This window comes from Periophthalmus magnuspinnatus, chromosome 7 (assembly GCF_009829125.3).
Source record: "Periophthalmus magnuspinnatus isolate fPerMag1 chromosome 7, fPerMag1.2.pri, whole genome shotgun sequence".
NCBI classification, from domain to species: domain Eukaryota; kingdom Metazoa; phylum Chordata; class Actinopteri; order Gobiiformes; family Gobiidae; genus Periophthalmus; species Periophthalmus magnuspinnatus.
The window spans coordinates 25,573,565-25,590,061 of NC_047132.1; the positions used below are offsets into that span (position 1 = coordinate 25,573,565).

Sequence of the window (16,497 nt, forward strand, 5' to 3'; positions counted from 1 at the left end):
CAAAATGATTAACTATTCAGACCTGCTTAGGAGTGTGATTTCGCATTTTGGTTAAAAAGATATAGGCTATTCTTTGCTAGACACATAAATAATAATCTTAATAATGTTTTTTTAATCATTTTATTTGGAACCATGTACCATGCATGGCCACCAGATGTCACCAGATCTGCACACCTAAAACTGTGGACGTGCAGTAAAACCTCCAGTCCAGGCGTGGCTCCAAAATATCATCTCCATTGATTCATCCCGGAACTGGGAGGAAAATCTAGAGGATCACAAGTCCCTCACTAGACACGTGTATTTTTATTTTATTTGTAATTGGTAAGAATCGCATTTTGTCTTTGTTTCTAATTTAGATTAGAGCCCTATACTATTAGGCTATTGAAACAAGCATTACATTAATATGACTGATCCAAGATTGAGTCGTTCGAGTTGTTCTAAATATACCCTTCTTTCACTTTCTCTCTGCAAACTAATTTATATTCAACACTTATATCCTATCCGGGTTGTTCATCCTTTATTCCCAAAGAAGGTCTTCGGATGTATCTAATAGAAAAACCGTAGTGTAATAACCCTCATGCTCCTTTTGGCGAGTGTGTTGATTAAATAATAATAATACAAAATAAAAACAAAAGTATTATTATTATTATTATTATTATTATTGATGATAATAATAATAATAATAATAATAATAATAATAATAATACAATTGTTAATTGCTTGGATGGCCTTTGCATACATAAACAATCTTTGTATTTATAGTGAGAAAGTAGTTCAAGTGCAAGTTCACATCACTATGTTTTAGGTGGCAGTCTACATGGCAGTGAATTATGACAAAGGTTCTTCAGGCGAGCTGCTTAGAGGTGTAAAGGCCCAGCTCATCTCCATCCTTAGTAGCCAGGCAGACTTTGTACTTCAGCATGCAGATTCTCGATCACTGGTCACTCCTCAAGGCTATCGGCAAATCAAAAGCTGCCGTATCCCAGATGAAAAGATGCGGGACCTTTTGGATCATATCATAGAGAGAGGGCCAAAGGCGGCACAGGGCCTACTGGAGTTACTGAAGGATCAAGAACTGCAAGAAACATTCCCCAAGTTGAATTTTATCAAGTCTATGCCAGTTGACATTTTGTGCTTAGGTAAAGTAATACCATTTTACATGGACATTTGATTATTACAGTATATGTACATTAAAATGTGTATGTATTTTTGGTCAACAAGGAGAAAGAAAAACAAGGAAAAGAACCAGGAAGCAGAAAAAGACATCTGAAATGCATGAGGTTGTTCCACCCAAAAAGACCTTCACCACAGGTAAGGTTATTTTTTTCCTTGCATAGGGCATATTGTTCTGGCCGTTGACTCAAATGCGGATAAAACACACAATAAAAGTGGACATTGCTTTGTAAGTCATTTCCAACAAAATGTAGTGAGAAACAGCATCCTTATTGTGTCCTGATTCCTTGTACACAGTGTTGGTGACAGAGAAGCAGCTGATGTCTGTAGCCCGGGCTATAGGACAGGCCTGGAGAGAGGTGGCCATCATGGCTCTTGAGATCCCATCTGTGAGACTGGAGCAGATTGTAGCGGACAACCCAAACTGTCAGGTGAACCAAGTGTTTGTCGCTTTGCGCTATTGGAAGAACATCCAGGGGAACAAAGCCACTGCCACCTACCTCCACTCACTGCTGTGTCAAAAGGATCTTGCCCTGTCACAAGACGTCTTCAACTTTCTGTTGGAGAACAAGTAATGTTAGGGCACATTATTTTATAATAGGACTTTCAACAATGTTTTTGTTTTTATATGTATATAACTTTTATTAAATGTTGTCTTTACATAATCTGCACATTGTAACAAAAAAAAGTTTTTTAAATGTAATTTTATTACAACTTTTGTATCTTCATTTAATATGTTTGTAAAATATGTCCAATAAATTGGATTTTGTAAGTTGTTGGGTTGTATTGTAAATCTGTTTTTATCGATCTAGATATTGCATATATATATATATATATATATATATATATACATATATAATGTATGTGTGTATATGTACACACACACACACTTTCATCCATTTTCCAAGTAGTACGCTGGCTTAACTGCTATTGTACTTCCTCTTACAGGAACAAAGGTTAACTTCACTCTGTTGCCTTGAATACAACGCTGTACTTTGACCTTACCGACATTTAAGAACTGAAGAAAAGGCAAAAAGATGACCTGCATTCATTCAAATAAATGTATGTATATTAAGAATAGAAACATTTTGAAATTATGATTATTATTTTGTATTTGTTTTGTTTCATTTGCAGCACATGAAGATTCTTGCCATGTACTTGATTTAAATGAGCCAATTATTGACCATGCAGAAGGACAACTCTTCTTGAATGAAGCGTTCAAAATTTTAATGGAAGAGGTTCTCTGCAAAGGCACAGATGCCAAACAAAAGGTAGTAGAACAATAATGCTGTTCTGTTTTTGTCTTTTTTTTTTTTTTTTTCTTAGAGGCTAAATCAATATTGGTTTAATGCCACAGGTTTGTAGGTATGAGGAGCCAGAGGTGCTGGCTAAGATTTTGGACCTGGAGTTAAGGGAGGCAGGAGAGCCTCATGAGAAGCTGCTACAGAGAGTTAGAGATGTTGCTACTTACAGTGTTAAAACCTGTAAGTCTTTTAAAATAAATTGGGGGAAAAGCTTTTTTTTTTTTTAAATCACTGTATATATTTTTTTCCAGGTCACCCACGTTTTTTTAACCAACAGTTTTCTGGCGTTGACTACCACTCTTTGGCAGGGCGATTTCTTTCTGAGAGCCTTAACACTAATCTGTAAGAACAGATGCAAAAACAATTTAAATGTTTTAAGGTCCATATCATCATTTATGTTAATCAAATGTTTATAGTTTTACATATGAGGTGGCACCTGTGTTTGTGCTAATGGAGAATGAGGTCCTGAGAGCATTGCGTTTCCTTGTGGGGTGGACTGAAGGAGATGGGCTCTTCTGTCCTGGGGGCTCCACCTCGAACATGTTTGCCATGAATCTGGCACGGTACCAACTGTATCCGGATGTCAAAACCAAGGGGCTGTGGAGCTTGCCACAACTTGTTTTATTTACATCTCCAGAAGTAAGACTGCAGTGTGTGTGTGTGCGTGTGTGTGTGTGTGTGTGTGTGTGTGTGTGTGTGTGTGCGTGCGTGTGCGTGTGCGTGCGCATACATACTGCATTTGTATTGGTCATTGCAGTGAATGTAATGAGCCTTACAACAATCTGAACAAATTTGTTTTCTCAGAGTCACTACTCTGTGAAGAAAGGAGCGGCTTTTCTGGGAATCGGCACTGATAATGTCATCCTTGTGGACGTGGATGATGGGTAGCATTATATTCTGTTTATACTGTCATAAAATGCTTTGTTGTTGTTTGTTCTACTTATTCTCTCCAATGACAGAGGCCATATGATTCCAGAGGACTTAGAAGAAAAGATAAAGTCTGCTATAGCCCAAGTGAGCATTCTTACTTATATTAAGTTTTCCAGTTATATCTCACTCCCCTGTTAGTATTGCTGTAGTGAATGTAAATTGGGCATTCATTTTGATTCCACAAGGGGGCAGTGCCATTTCTTGTGAGCTGCACTTCTGGAACCACTGTCCAAGGTGCTTTTGACCCTCTTGATCGCATCGCTGATGTTTGTGAAAAGCACAATTTGTGGATGCATGTCGATGTGAGTGTAGTTTTCTTTATTTTATATTTATTGCGTGATGCTTAACTGTAGAAAGCCTAAGGACATTGCTCTTTTTCAGGCTGCATGGGGTGGAAGCGTGCTTTTTTCAAAGCAGCACAGACACCTGATGAAAGGAGTTGAGAGGTACTTCGTGTCTGAAATATGCATGTTTATGACATGGTAGATGTAGTAATAGTAAATAGTGATAATAGATCATTATGTGTATGTTGTTGTAATCTGACTGGATTTGTGTTTGCCTTGCATAAATATTGAAGTTACTGCATTTATTATATATCTCTTTACACTGTCCATAATGCTCTTAGTAAATCAAACTTCTTCTCTGTTGGAGAGTTACAAAGTGTTACATGGGTTTACTTGGGGGCATTCTGTTTAGTGAGACTTGCATGAATTAATATTTTTAAGTTTTATTAAGAACTGCACTTTTTAAGTTTTATTTGATCTGTGATGCATTTTGTGTGTTTCTATCAAGAGCAAATTCAGTGGCCTGGAATCCCCACAAAATGCTCACAGCTGGTCTTCAGTGCTCTGTTTTGCTTCTACAAGACACTACGGTGTGGTCTCAAAATATCAATTCAAATTTTGATGCAACGCCTCAAAGTCTGTCATGCTTTTCTTGCTTCTCCAACAGAATTTGTTAAAGAAGTGCCATAGTGCCCATGCCTCCTACCTCTTTCAGCAAGATAAGTTTTATGATGTGGATCTCGATATAGGGGATAAATCTTTGCAATGCAGTCGTAAGGTAGATTGCCTTAAGTTGTGGTTAATGTGGAAAGCTGTGGGTTCCAGTGGATTGGCAGAGCGAGTCAACAAGGCTTTTTCTAATGTTAGGTAAAGTTTATAATGTAATAATAATATTATAGAGCAAGCAAAGACATGCACATGGACTTTTTATAATCAAACATAACCTATAGATATCTGACGGAGAAGATGAAGAAAACAGAGGGATTCAAAATTTTGAATGAGGTAATTTTAAGTAGTAAAAACACAGTTCTGTGTAAAATAGAATGTTGTCATTGTGCCTACAAAGTTTTATTTATGTATTTATTCTTAAACAGCCTGAATTTGTGAATCTATGCTTTTGGTACATACCTCCCAGTCTGAGGGGAAAGGAACTAAATGAAGATTATCAAGACCGCCTAGCAAAGGTTTGTTTATAACAAATAACATATAATACATATGCATTTCAAAACATGATTACATGCTTTTTTACTTTTTTTATTTTAGGTGGCACCAGTCATAAAAGAGCGCATGATGAGACAGGGCTCAATGATGGTTGGGTACCAACCTCTGGGAAACAAGGTCAACTTTTTCCGTGTGACTGTGTTCTCCCCACTAGTTTCCACGAAAGATTTGGACTTTTTTCTGGATGAAATTGAACGACTTGGGAGAGATTTGTAGCTGAAAGAACAGTTGACTATTTCTCATTTAGACATTTTTGCCTAAAACATTTATTTTGATGTTAGTTGTAATTAGTTGATTCTAGGAATAATTTGTATTAATAGAGTTTATTAATTCTGACAACTACTGACATCTAATTTTGACTTTTGTAGGCTACAATATAGGCAATTAGAGCAGTAATAACGTGCTTTAGCCTCATAACCTATAATTGAACTACTAGTTAACATATGCACATTGCTTCTTTGATTATATAAAAATGTACAAATCTATAATAAAGATCTTTGATCAGACTCAGATGGGGTCGTTTTCCTCAGGTTACAGGATCTGGCGGTTGACCAATAACCAGCTTCTCTGGTAAATACTTCCGGTAGCGTTTCCGGTCTGTGTTTGTAAACTGGAAAGATATTTGGAAGTGCGGCAAGAAACCAAATAACCAAAAGTCGAATAAAAAAAGGTACGTGCAGTCGATCGTTGCTTGATGGAGATCATTTTGCAGATTTGATCAAAGGCTCACTACAGTCCATGTGCGGGGCGTGTGTGTTTTTTTGTGCTCGGAGCTGTGCGCGCACGCCCTGCTGTTGTTGTGCTGTTCATGTGGGGGGTGGGGGTCCAGGCTCAAAAGAGTTGTCTGGGACCCGTTTGGCAGAAATTTGAACAATTCTTTATGCACAGTTTTTCTTCATCACACAATCAGCTATCAAAGATGACACCAGTCAGTGCTAACTATTTATTAATACCCCAGTATCATCAAATTCTTCGTCAATTTGTTGCTTATGATCTATTTTTTCTATCCAAACCTCCTGAATGAAACAGTAGTTCGAGGCTACTCCTTGTTTATTTTAGTAAAGCAGCATAAAACATCTTTTGGAGCTTCCAGAGTGATTGTATCTCGTATCAATAGGGACAAATATCTGAACTACGCACATTAATTAACATTTGTGAAGATTTGTAGAAGATTTTTTATTCATTTATTTACATTAGGGTAATTGGTATAAACTAATACCAAACTGGATTTCTCTGTGGTCGTATGAAGACAAAATACTCTTTAAATGTCATAAAAACTACCTATTTGTTTCCAGACTGGTTTGCTGGGCTGTGAAGTGGTGTAGTCCAGCATGGCACTAATGCAGGCCAACAGTATGCCAGGGCAGAAGATGATGTCACCTTTGGGCCAAGGGCGAAGAGACTGTCCCGAGTCCGACCTGCAGCTCTGTCAAAACCACAGACACCAAGTGCAGCACGGACAGCCTCAGCACAACCATGTTAGCCATCTATCAGCAGGGGTCGGTCCTCCTCTGGTGAGTCTTGTCTGCTTTTACATACAATAGTGGCTTTAAATGGCTATTTATCATAAAACTTTATCATCCTCTGTGCTTTTTCTGTCAAAGCTGGTTGGAAAAGATGGGCGGTATTGTTCTTCTATTTTGAATGAAGACATGTTGGCAAACCAGAATATGCAGCCCAAAAAGAAGCACAGAAAGTCTCCTTCACCCACCAAAATAAAAGCAGAAGAACAGGTAAAAAAAAAAAAAGGATATCAAAGTAGAATTTAAACATTGAGCTCTCACACACTTCTCTTAAATGTATTCCAGCGTTTTATGGCACCACTTGAGGATGATGACTTGTCTCTAAAAGTTCAGAAGAATTTTATCTGTGACCATTGTTACGGAGCCTTCAGGAGCAGCTATCACCTTAAGAGACATATATTGACCCATACAGGTGAATGAGCTCTTTACCATTTTCAGTATAGTACTTTTTTGTTATGTCTTAATGTACCACATTTGAACAACTTGTGCTTTTTGACAGGAGAAAAGCCATTTGCCTGTGATTCGTGTGAAATGCGTTTTATCCAACGTTATCATCTGGATAGACACAAACGCGTTCACAGTGGCGAAAAACCGTACCAATGTGATCGCTGCCGCCAGGTTTGTTGTACAAATTTAGTGTACTGTCTCATATGTCCCATGTGTAATGAAACGTATTACTTCTATAATGTAACTTAGCATTATACAGTTAGTTGACAACATTTATAAACACAGTTTGTGAGAAGAATCAGAAGTGTATGTGAAATTTTACTATTCATTATTTTTCTTTTCAAAACAATGTCCTTTTCTGTCTTTTCAGAACTTCTCACGGACAGATCGGCTGCTGAGGCATAGACGTTTATGTACGGCAGGAATCGTTAAAGAAGAAAACCAGTCTTACTCACAGGCAGCCTCCTCACACACTGCTCCCTGGGGCCCTTTACAGTCAGCCAACAGTCGTCTAACTGTGTGACCTGTTGCCCTCCTCTAACACGGACCCAGTACAACACTGCAGAAAGGCCAAGGTTTGAAAAACTCTCAAACATTGAAATGGCCAATCTAATGCCGCTTACTGATCCTCCAACTTAGAGAGCATTTGATGAGTCATTTGTTTTGTAACATTGATGGCGTGAGAGAATGGCATTCATCAACTTTTACATGGACATCTAAAGACTCTTTTTAACTCTTTTACAAAGAAGTGCTCTCAAGTCCTACAAAGTAAGGTTGTAGAGAGCACTTACAGAAGTAGAGGCTCATTTAAGGATTTTTTTTTTTTACGGTTGTTTATTTTAGTAGTTACATTCAACATGCTGTTACATCTTTGTCTATTTGAAGGCTAGTCCAGACCAAATCATCATTTGCTACATATCAAGGTCTCCCGTTGGCACAAAAATCCAACAAACTCAACCATGATCAACCATGCAGCTGAGAGTATGTTCTTTCCAAACACGCAAACTGGTAAGCAAGGGAACACCAGAAGTGACTCCTTCAACACTATGACTACGAAGCATAGAAGCTTCCAGCGAGAGAGAAATTTGTTGTCTCTCCAAACTCCAAGGAAACTCATGTTACTGGAACTTTACACCAGCCTTCAATGGTCACTCATGTCTGGAGTGCCCTTTTACTTCCAAAAAATGTATACATTAATTAATCATAAGCAATATTGATATACAAATCAAATGTTCCACATGAACGTTCTCTAGTTCTAATGCTTATGGTGAATTAGTTTTGTTGTACTGGATAGCAGATTGTATGTGGTTTGATAAACAATGGGCTGCAAATGTGACAGTTGCGCTAGCAGGAAAAATGTATAGCCTGTTAGACATAAATCAGAATTGTGGGAAAGTGTTAGATTATGTCCAGTGTAGTCGTAGAATATAGGCCCTCTTATATATACTCCTTAATATTTTTAATATATTTTAAGTCTTAAGTAGGCATCATTAAGGGGCCTAAACACAGTTTAGTTTTATATTTTGCCAAAGTTTTTGCAGGAATACTTCTTTTATCTCTCTCTTCTCTCTTCTGTCTCTCTCATTCTCTCTCATAGCTGAAGTGAAGCATTTAGACTAATATTTAGTTCATGACAATTAAAAAGTTGTGTAGAGCCACAAGTCTAAATAAACATTCTAATATATTGCTTAGTATTGTTGTGAATTTACACTGGTATAACGCACTGTGGAGTATTTTAAAATGCAGCGAAATAAATGCAATTCTGCAAATGCGTCAGCAGATGGCATCAATGTCTACAGAGTTAAATAAACCTAAAGGCTATAAAATGTGCATTATGTGCCTTGCAATGCTCTCCTTACAATAACTACTTTACAAGAGACTCGCATTTACTGAATAGATCATGTAATGGATCATCGTCAACATCTGACTCAAATATTATTTTCAATTGTTTTTAGATTGTGTAAGACAATACAAGAGGGCATATACATTTTTAAATGTGTGTGTATATATATATATATATATATATATATATATATATATATATATATATATATATATATATATATATATATATATATAATTTAATAGCATAATTGAAAACAAAAGTAGCTGTATAAATAAGAAACTTCCGTTTTCATTACACGTTCCTTCAGTGCCTCGTTTCAACCACCAGAGGGAGATACAGCATGTTTTTGTATTTGCAAAACAAAAAGATGGGAAACGAATCTAAATCCGTTTATCAAAAGTAGGAAAGGTCATACCACATACTACATAATAATATCTTTGGACATATAAATTACTATTGAGGAGATAATTAGATAATTGATGCCTTGTCACCCCCCTCTTTATAGGTATGCCACAGGAGTTGTACATTTGTCCTATAGGTATGCAACATAAGTTGAGTGTAAGGCAGTGCAGAACATACCCTTTAGAACCTTTCTCTTTGCTATTGACCATTCTTTAATTAAAGCATTAGGTTAGGCAGGATGAGATCAGCCTGAAGGCTGCTGGGAGTGTGCTCTTTCTCCCAAGGGAGACATCCCCTTCCTGTGCCGCCTGATTTACTGCACCCACAGGCCCTCGGCACTTAACAATGGACCTGCTTAAGTGAGGTAGATGGGAGGAGATCAGAGAAGAGAGATAACACTCCATCTTCATACACAAAGTGCTGAAATCATGGAGGTTCGAAATCATCTCTGAGAGACAGTCATGGAGTGGTGCAGAGGTAAAGTGTAAGAGGCAGCCTGCCTCACTTGAACTGGGAGGACTGATAGCCAGGTCTCTCTTCTCACCTCTGCTGTCACACAAGAAAAGAATGGCCCCCTCCAACAAAAAATCTCCCCAGCCATGTGTAAATCTGCCCTGACTGCTCAGACTGCTGCTTGGTCAACATTTGGGCAGTTCAGAGGTTTACAAAAACACGTTCCCTGTGCTAGCAACATTCGACCTCCTGCAAATGTTTGGATGCCCTCTGATCAAATACATCTCGAGCTGGTGGTGCATGATTGAAGCCCTCTGGACAAAAGGTGCTGCTATCTCCTCTCCCCGAGGTGTGCAGGGCCCTTTTCATTTCAGCTCTGATTAATAAAGGAATCACTGGTTGGGTGAAAGTAGTGATGTGCCTGGCCCTACATCCATCACCCCAGTGACAGCCCACCTCTCTGTGTTAATTAGCAGTGATATTTAAGCTGTCCAAGATGTTCTGTGGCCGTCAGCACGTTGCTGCGGCTGCTGCTGATCATTAACATTTTAATTCTGGTTTCTGTGCTGGGCCTGGTTTCATGCAAAGTACCATCAAAAAACTCCCATCAAAGGGGCAACCCAATCAGTTTATTTTGTAGAACTGTTAAAAGACAAAAATATATATGACTAGCATGAATACAGAGACAAAGTCTCATGTTGTGTTTTCAGGGTGATTTGTGTATTTGTGCCATGCCATATTAGTATTTAACCTCCTGAACAGTTGGTATTCTATTAAACATGAAGACTTCAACTACTAATGATTACCAAATATTACAATTCTCTAACATGAGGGCTATTATGCAAATATAAATTATGTATGTGGTTCACTTGATGAGAGTATGGTTATCAGGTACCAGTAACAATTTTATTTTATTGAATAATAAAAATGCATGAGTCTTATATAGAGCTTTAGACACACCAGGCCACTTAACAATTTGGTCTATTATTTATGCACTTTATTCATTGTATGGCTGCCATTCTGCGCCTATGGCCAATGCTCTTGACCATAACAATCAGTCACACTATGATACAAGGGCAATGTGGGTGCCTGCAGGGACATAATGATAGTATATGCTCTGTCAAGGATTTGAACAACCCACCATCTGGTTGGTGGGCAAATGGTTAAGCCCCTACACCACAGAAAGGTGATATTAAGTGACAAATTAATGCTAGAATTATGTACAATGTCACATATTTGTAGTTCAGCTTTAATTTATCTTTGATCTTTAATGCAAATTGTATACATTGGTAAAGTTTTCTATGTTGTGCTGTGGCACCAACATATTAACCACTAAGGGAAATGTAGATGAAAGATGGTCTGTAATTTCTCACTTCAAGGTGTCTCCCATGCAAACGTGTGCCAGCACATTTCTAATTAGTGTCACACAATAAGATAAATTGGCCTGCTGTGCCATTCCCAGGACTCAAGGTTTAACACAGATGAGAAGAGGAGCCAGAACTGTCACCTAGTTGCTGCTAACAAGGGAACAGGTGAAGTTTGGATTTGGCCTACTTTCATGGCAAATCATGAATATTCATAGTTTCAGTGCAGTTCTTCTACAGTGAAGTCACGTTTATGTAAACATTTTAGGTGTCTGGGTTTTGTCAGGCAAAAATAAGAGACAATCAGGTCATTACTCTTTCTGTTAAATATGCAGTATCTTAGTGTATTACAGAACAAGGTCTCTGTTTGTTTGGATAGGTTAATTTAAAGATTTATGTGGCCCAGCAGTGGCCCTCATCCCCCTGACAAAATGAACACTGTGGCAGCCTGCTGCTTGGGTCAGATCAGTAGGTAAAAGTGGTGTTTTGCGTTTAACATGTCAGGGCCTTGCAAGCATGTATTAATCATTGTCCTGTTGGGACATGTTAGAAAGAACTCAATGTATCATTTTTAATTTTGTTTTCTGAATATCTCCAAACTGACTATTCAAATTATCCTAAAAGATAAAAAAAAAAAGAATGAAAAAAGAATATATATATATATATATATATATATATATATATATATATATATATATATATATATATATATATATATATATATATATATATATATTAGTTGTTGTGTAGCTTTCAGGGACTATTTAGCTTGAGGATTTACTTAGACTAGTCCAAATTTTACATTTATGTGGTAAACCCTGCGAACTGAGGAAACTGACTGAGTCAAAAGTGAGGCGCTTGTCACAATGGCATGACCAATTCATATGTGACCATATCACCACTCTATGTAAGTATCATTTTCAGTGACAAGGACTGTGTAAAACCTGTTTTGTCTCTTGCATGGCATGCTGTTAGAGGACACATTGCATGACCTCAAGATATGAAGTTCACCAGAAGGTCTAAGATTACGTAATCTCTCCTGACAAGGCAAATCCAGGTCTTCTGCAGTGCTTATTTTCTGATAAATATCCAGCAAAGCAGATGATCGTATGTGCGACGTGAGAGTGTTATATCAGAAGGAAGACCAGAATGAATGGACTCAGGGTTGAGAGACAGGGCAGGGGCAGATGAGCAATTTACTCTGAAGAGATTTCTATGGGTCAAGGCTGTTGCAGGGTCGCTCTTTTTCATCATGTCAGAATGGACTGATGAGGAGACAGGCTGCAGATAGTAATGGATCACAAACACAGATCTGGCTAGAACACATAGTGCCAGATGTGACAAAGTGACATTGCTGTTTATTAGCTGTCACTATGGAGTAACTAACTCATTAAGACCATTAAGGATCTACTCTAGAGTACTATCAAGAGAAAAGAGAACGGGGAACAGAAAATGAAACACTGCTGTATTTACAGTTGGACACTGTGCAGTTTTAATGACATACAAAGGATTATGTAATCACTTTAATCAACATATTTAAAACTTAAAAAGTAAATGCACTTGAGCAACAAAATCATCATATCTTTCACTGGAAAATAATACAATTTATAAATCTGCATTTATGACATTACTTTTAGTCAGCGTCCTTTTCACGCTTGCCAAAAATGTATTTTCACACTGTAGATATTTGATAATTCCGCACAAGCTCAAGTATTCTATTCCCTCCCAACCTCTTTTTCTCCAAAGATAGTCTCTTCGCTCTCATGACGTCGAACCATTATACTCCAGAGCCACCTCCCTCCCTCCGGGGATAAGATTTTACGATTGCAACCTGACACCGTTTCTGTGTCCTATAAGCGACAGAGCTGTAACTCACTTCAAAGGCAAGAGGCATCAAATCACAGTGCAGCTGTAAATTTGCTTGTCACTGTTCTGGCCAATCAGGAGGCAGCCTTAAATCTGTGCTGTCAGCCTGGCGGCCAATGGAAAGACGGTGGTAGTAAATCTGTCAAGGCGGCTTCTGTTAACGGTGTTGTGGTGCTGGTTGGGGAATCCACGAGGGAGGGGAGAAAGTGAGGAAGAGGAGAGAAGAATGGGGAGGGGGTGGAAGCCAAGGGTTCAAGAGGTATGCCATGCTACACAATATGCTCTTCTTTCCATGCAAAATTTGCCTCTGTGTAGTGTACAAAGGTGTAGTGTGTTTGGAGGTGTAAAAAAAAACAAGACTAAACATGGAGCACAATTTGCAAAAAAGCAGATGTATGTTCCCCTCTGACAGATGTGGTGGAGAGAGTTAACTATCAGCAAAGAAACACTCATAAAGCTTTATGGCCAACATTGCTGTGTCTGAGGCTGACTGCCTACAGTGAAAGATGACTTATGGGTGCCGTTAATGTTCTTTTGCATCATCACAAAACCTAAACATAGTGCTGACCCTTTGATCATAGTCATAACCCAGTAGCCTTTGCTGTCATGGCACAACAGCAGCAGTAGAGGAGCGGGCGCCCGGCTGCACACTGCCCTCCAGATCACCGTCTGAGGCAAAGGGGAGAAATAGACCTTAGTCCTGCTCAAAACAGATGTGTCCAAGCATATTACTCAAGTGTTATCAACACATACAGCTTTCCTCAATTAACTATGTCCTTGGCATTACACTTTCATTATCCTATTAAAGCTGGGCATTTTCAGCTAATAAATCTTAAAGCAATTGTAAAACAGAAGGCAGTGCAATTCATGCCTCTTCTCATGACAAAGCCACATTTTTTTTCATCAACTTATAGCAGGTCCCAATAAACCAGCCACATCTGTGGTGACATTTTTATATTAAATCAACAAAAAATAAACATTAGCATCAAAATTTACAATCATCTTATATCATTACTATGAAGACTTTTTGCCCCAGAAGCTGCAGCGTGAGTTATGCGCCGCTCTGGCAGAACGAGAGTGGTACAGCAGTTGTTTTTGGCCGACTTCTCCTGGAGTGGCCATGATTCTCTATTCTATGAGAATCCATAAACAGACCCAGAGAGGGCAACTGGGGCTATAAAGCATGTCAACCTGCATGATGCTGCTGCAGCTAAGAGAGCAGGCCTGGGCCCATACCAACCATTCCTGCACTCAGAAACACATGCTCTGAGCGGTCTTTGATTACCCTTTTAACATAGCAATATGACTGTGGAGTAACTATTAAAATACTAACACTGACAGTAAGCAGCTCAGAAGGGCACAACAAAGAGCAATAATTACTTTCTAATGAGCTCATATTTCTAGTAGTTTCTTGTTTGAGTGACCCATTGAATAAAACAGTGAAAGCTGCTGTAAAATACATTGTTCATTATAACACAGCAGGTCATTAAATATCATGAGGGTCTTGGCCTTTGTCCTGCTCTGAGTAATGGCACTCTCTTAATATGTTTACTGTATTGGCTGTAGCTGCTCTCATTGTTTTCCCCACTGTGGTTTCTCTTTAGTAGGGGCATGCCATTGGATGGGTGTTCAAACCCATTGACTATGACATAAAGACTCTGTAAGCTTACAGATGATGATAATTTATAGACTCTAATTCACCCAGGCAAGTCACTAGCACGCACACACACAACACAAGGACTATGGCACTGTATACATCGATCAATTACGAGCCACTAACCTACATGTCTCTGACAACGTTACTGCATGCTGCATCCAGCGTGTCAGGCAAACTGTTCTCAATCCCATATCATTAATATAAATTAGCTTACGGGATTTTATGATGGTGGAATTGTAATTAGTGGATTGAAGCAAGACAGTATTGACGGTGGTATGGCAAAACATAGGGTCCCAACACCAGAGAGATTACCTACGGTAATAATCTATAAACCATATTTTTGTTAAACCTTCATGTTGCTCATCAGGACAGATGCTTGTTTTTTTGCACATGTGGACTTTATCTTTCACTCATGTCATCTGTACACCATAAAGAAACCCACACTGAGGGTCTGAATCAGGCTGGACAAACGCCAGCACCACAGGCCCATAGGTCACAGCCAATAACAGTTTCATTGAGTCGCTCCTCTTTGTTATGTGGCAATATCACGCCACATTCACTCACACATAAAAACACACACACATGCAGTAGATTTTGACCCGCACTCAGTTCTAGAAACCATAAAATGCCCCAATTTATCTTATTAGTGTTCCATTTAGTCACATGCTTGCTTTTCTCCCTGACAATTATTGTTCTTTTTGTATAATTAAACTTTCACCTTTGAATGATCACCCGTGTATTTACAATGATTGCCAGTGTAAAATATATTGGCAGAATTTCAGTTTGCCTTTGTATTATTTGCTGATACAATGACATCCCTGCTTTCTCTTCCATATGCCAATATTGAGGCATGTGGTTAATTTAAAAGATGCATGGTGTTCTTTTAATACATAACTTACATAGACATTTCCTAAATTATTGATTTTAAAGGCCAAGTCGTTTACTAATGCATGTTAAATAGCTGTATAAGTTCCATCTATATTAATTATCTCTGGAGCAATTTGTTGTTAGATATGATTCATAGAAGTTAACAGTGCCATTTACTATTATCACCATTACCATTATTTGCCAATGAATGAGCAATGAAAAAATGTAATGGCACCACTATAAGCAGTGTGTGAATCATTCCAACTACTTAAATTGACAACGAACCTAACAATTTATATTGCATCAGTGGCCAAGTAAGAAAATAAATACCATTTTAATGAAGTTAAACCAAATTACAAAGTTGCTTGTGTCTGTCTTGCTTTTACATAAAGTATGCTCCTAAATCCTAAATAATTTCTTTTCCAGTGAGATGCATCAGGCATCAACATGATCTAGTGCCCGTTGTCAAACTAATCCACTCTGGGGGCTACTCTTCATTTGCATTGAAATGAGTGGCTGAGGTTAGCGAGTGCAGGAGGGGTGCACACAGAAGCACACAGAAGCACACAATTCACACTGCATAGTGTGGCTTCACCTTAAATGAATCAAGTTAGAGTCCATAAAATGTATCCCCACATCACAGCTCACAGTGGGCGACATGCTGCAGGAGAATAACAGAACGCTACTATTGTGTTTGATGACTTTCGCAGTAAGTTACACACACCACTAGATGGCACCACAAACCCAGTATTTAGAGCTCTTGAGAAGCATAACCCAGCTAAAACTCTATGTGATGTGCAACACAGTACATCAATACAAACCCACTAGGGCTGGCTATGAAAAGTAGACCACGTTTGTTGAGCTTGCATTCAACCTTAGTATTTCACAATCTGCTGATAGTCCTTTATAGTCACCTGGAATCTTTGCCTGCCCAGCCAAAACAGCACACTTTAACAAGAATGTAGAAGGAACTGGCAGGTCAGGCAATTAGACTCCTTCAGTTGAGGAGAAGGGGAGTCTAAGCTAGGCACCCCTGCATTTTTGGTGAAAAAAGTGTCTCCAATCTGTAAATGTGACTAACCTGGCAATTGCAGCGTAACCCTAATCTAATTAACAGGAAAGCTGCAACTTGATACCTAAGAGGAATAACCAGATATCCA

At 38.5% G+C, this 16,497-nt stretch overlaps 3 protein-coding genes across 3 annotated transcripts; all 3 read left to right on the top strand.

The window, feature by feature from the left end:
* Positions 1–268: 268 nt before the first annotated feature.
* On the top strand, positions 269–1,833 carry LOC117373719 (uncharacterized). The gene is made up of 4 exons (XM_033969810.2): positions 269–321; positions 806–1,139; positions 1,222–1,311; positions 1,471–1,833. Exons 2-4 carry the CDS (start codon positions 818–820, stop codon positions 1,746–1,748), a joined length of 690 nt encoding a protein of 229 aa, XP_033825701.1. The 5' UTR covers positions 269–321; positions 806–817; the 3' UTR covers positions 1,749–1,833.
* Positions 1,834–2,126: 293 nt separating this feature from the next.
* On the top strand, positions 2,127–5,390 carry LOC117373985 (cysteine sulfinic acid decarboxylase-like). Its single transcript, XM_033970118.2, has 14 exons — positions 2,127–2,235; positions 2,308–2,444; positions 2,531–2,657; positions 2,729–2,819; positions 2,894–3,116; positions 3,282–3,361; positions 3,437–3,491; positions 3,593–3,709; positions 3,789–3,853; positions 4,200–4,281; positions 4,359–4,558; positions 4,642–4,693; positions 4,786–4,875; positions 4,955–5,390. Exons 1-14 carry the CDS (start codon positions 2,211–2,213, stop codon positions 5,126–5,128), a joined length of 1,518 nt encoding a protein of 505 aa, XP_033826009.1. The 5' UTR covers positions 2,127–2,210; the 3' UTR covers positions 5,129–5,390.
* A 107-nt stretch (positions 5,391–5,497) lies between these two features.
* LOC117373581 (zinc finger protein 281-like) lies at positions 5,498–8,277 on the top strand. Its single transcript, XM_033969642.2, has 6 exons — positions 5,498–5,582; positions 6,208–6,426; positions 6,517–6,645; positions 6,721–6,847; positions 6,935–7,053; positions 7,253–8,277. Exons 2-6 carry the CDS (start codon positions 6,244–6,246, stop codon positions 7,403–7,405), a joined length of 711 nt encoding a protein of 236 aa, XP_033825533.1. The 5' UTR covers positions 5,498–5,582; positions 6,208–6,243; the 3' UTR covers positions 7,406–8,277.
* The last annotated feature ends 8,220 nt before the right edge of the window (positions 8,278–16,497 follow it).